This window comes from Chrysochloris asiatica, unplaced genomic scaffold (assembly GCF_000296735.1).
Source record: "Chrysochloris asiatica unplaced genomic scaffold, ChrAsi1.0 scaffold00053, whole genome shotgun sequence".
Taxonomy (NCBI): domain Eukaryota; kingdom Metazoa; phylum Chordata; class Mammalia; order Afrosoricida; family Chrysochloridae; genus Chrysochloris; species Chrysochloris asiatica.
In genome coordinates, this window is record NW_006408571.1 from 10,272,369 (window position 1) to 10,280,155 (window position 7,787).

A 7,787-nucleotide genomic window follows, 5' to 3' on the forward strand; every position below is an offset into this window, starting at 1 on the left:
GGCGGTGGTAGTGAGATTGGCCCAGGATCAGACATTGTTTCGTTCTGCTGTGCATGGGGTCGCTATGAGTCGGTTTCGACTCGATGGCACCTGACAACAACAACATGGAGCTTTTCCATTGTTTCTTTCCACATTTCTAGTCGATTTGATTTCTGTGTATTCCATCTGGTGAGTTCCATGTGTATAACTTCCTTTTATGTTGTTTAAAAAAGGTACTTGCAAAAAAAAAAGTCATTGGTCTTGCAAAAGTCTATCATGTGATCACCCAGCATGTTTCTATTATGAAGGCCATATCTTTCCAACTATGGATCCTTCCTCTTTTTTATCAGCCTTTACATTCCAATCATAAATCATTACCAATAGATCTTGATGGCCAAGTTTGATCAATTTCAGATAAAAGAAGTTGGTAGATTCTTCAATTTCATCATCACTGGCTTTAGAGGTTAGTGTGTAAGTTTGAATAGTAGTTGTATTAATGGGTCTTCCTTGTAGGTGTATAGATATTATGCTATCACAGACAGCGTTGTACTTCAAGATAGATCTTGAAATGTTCTTTTTGATGATGAATGTGGCACCATTCTCTTCAATTTGTCATTCCAAGCATAGTAAGCCATGTGGTTGTCAGATTCAAAATGTCAGTCCAGTGCCTAGCATGTCGATCTTTCATTTTTGACACCTTATAATTTTCCTAGATTAATACTTTGTACATTTCATGTTCTGATTATTAATGAAAAATTACAGCTGTTTCTCCTCATTTTGAGTTGTGTCCCATCAGCAAAAAAAGGTCCTGAAAGCTTAATCCATTTGCATCATCATGGTCACCTCTACTTTGAGAAGTCAGCTCTCCCGCAGTCATAGTTTGAGTGCCTTCCAACCTGAGGGACTTTTTTTCCAGCACTGTATCTGACAATATTATGTTACTCTTCATCATGTTTCAGTATTCAGTATTCTGGTGCTATCTGACAGTTTTCCACTGCTGTTAATAAGGTTTTCAGTGACTAACATTTGCAAGTAGCCTGTTTCTCCTTCTTTATAATCTGTCTTAGCTTGACACCTGTCCACCATGGGTGACTGTGACCCTACTGGTATTTAAAATATCAGCGACATAGCTTCCAGAATTACAGCAACATGCAAGCTACTATAGTACAACAAACTAACAGACAAGTGACCTAGACCCTGGAAAACTGATACTCTGCTTTAAGGTCAAGTTCAGATGGTGTCTTCTTTGAAAAGTCTATGTGACTTGGACATGATGTATTTGAGGCATATCTAGATAGAGATGTCCAGGCTGTTGGAAATTAAGAGTCTAGACCTGGGCCACTCAGTATGATAGTCACTAGCCACATGTGGTTATTAAGGACTTGAACTATAACTAATCCAAATTGACATCTGCTGTATGTACGAAATATACATCAAATTTCAAAGACTTAGTAGGAAAATGAAAATGTAAAATATCTTATTAATAATTTAATATTGATTGCATATTAAAATTATAATATTTTAGATATATAGGTGTTTTTGTTACGTAGTATAACAGAGATACCTCAAGTGGATGGTTTTGATCAACACAAATCTATTCTATCACAGTTTAGGAGGTTAAAAGTCGGAATTCAGGCACCAGCTCTAGGGAACGACTTTCTCTTTCTATTGACTCTGTGGGAAGGTCCTTGTCTCCTTTCAACATCTGTGGGCCTGGCATCCCTTGTGTCTTGGCATCTATCTTTCCCCTGGGTCTAGGAGATTCTCAGTGCAAGGAGCCCAGATCCAAAACGATGTGCTCTGCTCCTAACTCTTCTCTGCTTGATTCTCTACCCTTTTGTTTCTTCTATGAGAAAAGATGATGCAAACCACGCCCCAGACTGGACCATGGGCTGAGTGAGGATGTTCTCACCCTTGTCCTCTTACAATTGGTTGGCTGATCACATCAGATCACATCATGGAAGGGTGATTACTTTATAACATAACTGTTAAACTACTGAGAATCATGGCCCATTCAAGTTGACAATGAGATCAATGAAATATACTATTAAAATTAATTGTGCCTGTTTCTTTTCACCTTTTGAATGTGGTAGCAAGGAAATTTTAAATTTCATACATGGTACATATTGTCTTTCCCTTAGGCAGCACTGATTTAGAGTTTCAGAAAGAGGAAAACTGGAGAATGGTGAGCAGGAAGGCTGCAGTTGGAGGCATTGGGATGGTTGGAGGCCCCTGGGAGATGGTGACGGAGGAAGCTGAAGGATGAGCCTACAGCCACACATCAGCACTCAGAAACTTCTCCTGGGGCAGGTATTAAGTGGAGAAAGAACAGAGAGAATGTGCTAAAGATGCCAGGGGAAAGCTGAGTTTTCCAAAGGTGAGTATTGTCTACACTATCATAGGCAACTTCTGGGTAAAGAACATTAAGACCTGGAAAGCATCCCTTCACAGTTGGTGGTCCTATAGTCATTTGTAACTGTGGAGAGCATTTTATCATCCTGCCATGGGAACAGAAGCTAGATCCTGGAGATGGAGATGTGATGAAGAAGAGTTGAGGGCAGTAGAAACAGTCCCAGTATAGAAACTTGCTTGAGAAGGTAGAGAAATCAAGTGATGTGCATGAGAGGTTCACAGGGTGAAGGGAGGGATGTTTCACTTTGTATTGTGCTGTTTTAACTGGGAGAGACTTCAGTATGTGTACAGTTTGAGAGAGGGAGAGGTTGATGATAAAGGAGAGAGAGAGATTATTCACAGAGCAAACTAGTTTAGAAAGCAGGTTGAGTGAGATCTGACTCCTATGTGGAGGGGTACTCTGTGAGGGAGCGGGGACAACCACACCAGCCAAGTGGGAGACTGCCTGTGGCCCCCTAGACAGGTGTGACTGCTGATTCCCTGGAAGTCTGTCTGATGCTTCCCTTGGCAAGTAAGAGATAAAGCCAGCCATTTGCTGATGAAAAGGTGGGTAGAAGTGCAAACAGAGAGGCTTGGGAGCAGTATGAGAAAATCACCTGGATGGGGCAGAGGAGATGCAGTTGAGTAGGAACCACTGGCCCCTCAAAACCCCCAGAACAAGTACAGGGGAGCCTGGAGGCTATGTTAGGGACCAGGATGAGGATAGTGGCAGGCTTTGGGCAGGTGTGGGTGAGAGTGCAGTATGAGGTCAGGACAAACTGATAGGCTGAAGATGCCAGGAGGTTATAGGGACTGGTGCAAGCATGGAGGGTCTGAAGGCAGATGGTCCCCTACTTCCAAGTAAGAGCTTAAGACAACTTGCTAAAAACAGTAAATGAATGAATGAATGGACTCTAGGTCACGGGTTCCAACTGTCAACTGTCAACACATTTCATTTGGATAATTTGGTCTTGAAGACCTGAAGTTTCAGCTTCCCTTGAAAAAGCAGACGTGTGGTCAATGCTGGCCTGCACTGGACCCTCGATGGCAATGGTCAGCCCTTCCACAGCAAAACACTCTGCAGACAGCCGCAGTCCCCACCACTGTGAGATACTCACACTCTGTAGCACGTGAGTTTACAACCCCTGTCCTCTGGCTCACGTCTATCTATAGCTGCTTTTCCACGGCCCCGAAAGCTCCAGCTTCTCCCTTCCCTTGTCAGTGAATGTGACCCAGCTCATCAATGTCCTTCTGATCTGAGAAGGCCAGACCCAAGGACAACACCCCTAGAGGAATCTGTGTAGAATGGAACAGTCCACTTCCTTTATCCAAGGCTCAATAAATGGGGCCCAAGGTCACACTAGCTTTTCTGGCAAAACACTTACCCTGGTGACTCACTGAGCCTCGTAACAATTGAAAAGCCCCTATTCCACTCCTTGGCACTGACCTGGCAGCTAAAAATAACAAAACAATGTCCTTACAAAGGTTTTTTACAAGCCTTACTTCCCCCTTCAATCCTCACAGCAAATCTGAGTAGCAAATGTTTTTGCTCCCGCTTTGCAGTAGGAAAAACTGAGGCCGACAAAGGGATCTTGAACTACTTAAAGCCTGAAAGTAAGGGGCCATACCCCAACTGGGAATAGGTTAATACACTAGAGTGCTAGAAAACCTGCCATATCTAAGCTAAGGGACAGAGCAAAGAAATGAAGGATCAAGACTGCAATCAGACTAAACTGGATTTAAATCTTGACTTAAATTGTGACCTTGGGCAAGTGACTAAGTTTTATGGAACCTAGTTGCCCCATCTGTGAAGTGGAGATAATAATAGAACCTGCCTCATAGGGCTGCTATGAGGATTTGGGGAAATGCTACAAGTAAGGTGCTTAGTGTCATTGTGCCTGGTAAGTAGTTGGTGCTCAAACATAATCTATAATAGGAAGGGAAGGACAGATAGGGGCAGGCATAGTGCATGTGGACGTGGCCTACTTTCCAAGAGCTCTTGAGGAGGCACCCTTTGACCTCTGTAGTTCCAAGGTTTAATAGCCCTCAGGGGATGTTTTTTGAATGTCTCATCATAAATGAATTACTTTGTCCTGGATTAAAGCTTAGGAGCCAAGGCAAAAGAGCTGGAATGAGAGATGGAGAGAGGGCAGGGTGCAGAAAAGAAAGAGTCACTCAGAGCGCTTGTCATAACAAGGAAATTACACATGTGTACCGGGTGTAAGCCACTTGACCTTCCTCACATAAGTCTGACAGCTCTATATTAGTGTCCATGTTTGCCAACAAGAAGAAAACATTCTGAGCATTACGTATCACACAGCTTGGAAATGGCAGAGCAGGGATTTAACCCCAGGTCCAGTGGACTCCAAAACCAATGGAGAACTGATTCAACACACTCATTCACCAACAAGACAGGCTCTGAGGCAGAAAAAGACCTCCCAACGCTAACTGGTGACCCAGTGGCAGAGTGGGGATAAGAACCCAGGTGTCCAGAGTCCCACCTGTGATCTACCTCTTGCACAGTGGCTCTGTGCACACATCTCACACACACACCGCCTCTCTCATCCTCACTTCCTCTGGCTGCCTTTTCTGGAGCCTGGGCCCTACATAAAGCACCACAAATATGGCTATAGCTCCTGCTAAGCGCCGAGAGGTTCCGTGAAATATGTGGCAGCCCTGCAGAGAAAAGGTGATTCTGAGAAACCTCACATCTCCCTTAAAGTCTGGTTTCTGCGTCTATCATCCACTAAAAGAGTCCTCACTAAGGTGACCTCTGTGTCACCAAATCTGATGGACACTTATCAGTGTTCCCCTTCTTTGGCCTCTCAGCAGCTCCCCATACTTCAGAGAACACCCTCCCTAAGGAAATGTCCCCTGCCCCTCCCCGCCTGACCTCCCTGCTTCTGGTTCTCCTCCTACCTGTCTTGCCACTCTCAGACTTCTTTGTGAGCTCCTCTTCATTCCTGGAAGTTCTGTCCCTTAGGGCTCTGTCCTCAACCTCTTTCTATTCTCTTTCTATACACTCTGGACAATTTTTACAACCACCATCCATATTCTGATGAACTTCAACTCTTACTTCCAGTCCAAGCCACTCTCTTGGTTCCAGACCCCAATATCTCTAAAGAAGGAACCATCTTCTGGATTTCTCTACCTGATCAGGTCCAAACTGACTTCATTTCATCCTGGGCTGAACTGCGTGCCCCAGAGTAAGGCCTCATCAGCCCATACTCCACATCTGTTGCTTACAAAATGTCCCTGATTCCATCCTCTACAACTCTTTCAAACCTGTGCTTTCTTCTCCATGTCCTAGATCAGTCACCCCTCTTGCCTAGGTCATTGTAGCAGTCTCTTAACTGGTCCCTAGTTGCACCCTTCCTTCTGAAGCTCCACACTGCATCTTCTAAAATCCAAATCTGACTACATCACTCCCCTGCTTGATATCCTTCAATGTCTCTCCATTTTCCTCAGAATTAATTCTCAAAATCTGGCATTCAAGTTTCTCATTATCCTCTTTATCCTTAGTTTCCCTTCTTTCCACTTCCAGCCATGCCCCTGTCTCCCCCTACCCCCAACCTGTGGCTTCATTCTGTCCCCATGTATCATAAGCCTTCCTTCCCCGAAAAGATTTGGTTAAAAAGGCCTATCTCCTTACTTTCTTTGGTGGAGACAGGGGGATGGATAATGTGACTCATGGGGTCAGTGTCTTGGGGAGGGAAAGAGGGTTCATAGACTGCTTTTACTGAGCCTAACCAGCCTAGGATCTTGGGATTCAAGCCCTTGCCTCAGAGCCCGGTCCCTGTGCTGCGTGCCCACTCACCATCATGATATATGTGCTCATCAACTCTCCCAGGAACTCTCGCAACATCTTCTTCTGCATTTTCGCCTGTATCCTCGATATTATGGATGATGAGACCATCCTGGAGTCATGGGTAGGCCTGAAGCACAGAATGAGCCCATTGGCAGAATGAAACTCAAGTCAGCTTGCTGCCCGTCGGTCTTTCAACTCATGGCCGAGTTAATGGATAACCCGGCAGCCTTTCCACACACACCTCCTCTTACCCAGGGCAGCTGGGACAGAGAGGATCAGAGGTACCTGAGAGCCACAGGGACATGGACAGGAACGGGGGCGGGGGGGGGTAGCCATGCCCCTCCATCTTTCTGAACTGGACTGGAGCAATGGGAAAGGCATATCAACAAAGTCACTTGGCAGAGACGGGCAGTTGGGGAGTTGGTAAGTTTAAGCTGTGATGCCAGGAATACTGGGGGCAGAAGCAAGGCAGAAAAGTGGATCTCAGTTGTTCATCAGCCTGCCTATATGTGTAAGCCAGAACTGAGGGTCATAGGCAAGGCAGCAGGCAGGGTCTGGCAACAGCAAGGCACTCTGCAAACAGCATGAGATATAGCCAAGTGTGCTTCTGGTGGGTTAGGAGTTCTGCAAACACAACACGTCAATCATTATGAACCCAAACAGACATGTGTTAATGGGTAAATGAATGAGAGAGAGTAGGAAGAAGGAATGGGTCTGTCACACTCCCCAGGGTATCCTCAGTGTCCAGCACAGTACCAGTTATATAGTGGTGGTGGTCATGTGCCACCTAGTCAGTTGCGATTCATAACGACCTTGTATAGGATTTCTATGGCTGTATATCTTTATGAGAGCAAAAGGCCTCATTTTTCTCCCACAGAGTGACTAGTAGATTTCAGCTAGTGACCATGCAGTAGTTAGTAGCCCAGTTGGTAATCCACTATGCTACCAGGCTTCCTTTCAGGTACATAGTAAGTATGCAGTAAATATGTGTTGAATTAATGAAAACTAGGAGAGTCATCTGTTTTACTCTCACTGAATCCCTAGATTTCCTACAATACCCAACACATGATAGATGCTGGATAAATATTTGTTTGACAAATGAATGTGTGGATGGACCAATGAAAAAATTAGCTACAGGCTTCATTATCTAGGGAACAGATAGGTATTGGACTGAAGTTTGTGAAATGAGATGAATCTGGAGGCTAAAAAAATAAAGGGAGGAGCAGTCTTGCCTTAGTTCTTATTCAGATAAACAATGTCCGCCACATTGTTTGAATACCAGGAAGTTAACACCTGACTCTATCTCACCCCACAGGCTTCCTAAATTCCCCTGGCTTCACTTAGCAACTTAATTGTGGAACACTTAATTGTGCTCATGAAGAATCTGTACATGGACCAAAAGGCAGTTGTTTGAACAGAACATGGGAACATTGAACGGTTTAAGATTAAGAAAGGTGTGTGATAGGGCTGCATTCTTTCACCATACTTATTCAACCTGTATGCTCAGCAAATAATCCAAGAAGCTGGATTATATGAAGAAAAACATGGCATCAGGATTGGAGGAAAACTCATTAACAATCTGTGATATGCAGATGATAAAACCTTGCTT

At 44.4% G+C, this 7,787-nt stretch overlaps 1 protein-coding gene across 1 annotated transcript in view; it reads right to left on the reverse strand.

Moving 5' to 3' along the window:
- The window catches only part of AQP7 (aquaporin 7), an 18,453-nt gene extending 11,929 nt beyond the window's left edge, over positions 1 to 6,524 (reverse strand). Inside the window, exons 1-2 of the mRNA XM_006863157.1 lie at positions 6,430 to 6,524; positions 6,188 to 6,287 (exon numbers count right to left, since the gene is read on the reverse strand). Coding sequence (XP_006863219.1) covers positions 6,188 to 6,287; positions 6,430 to 6,524 — 195 coding nt within the window. The remainder of the gene's footprint in view (positions 1 to 6,187; positions 6,288 to 6,429) is intronic.
- Between the last annotated feature and the right edge of the window lie 1,263 nt (positions 6,525 to 7,787).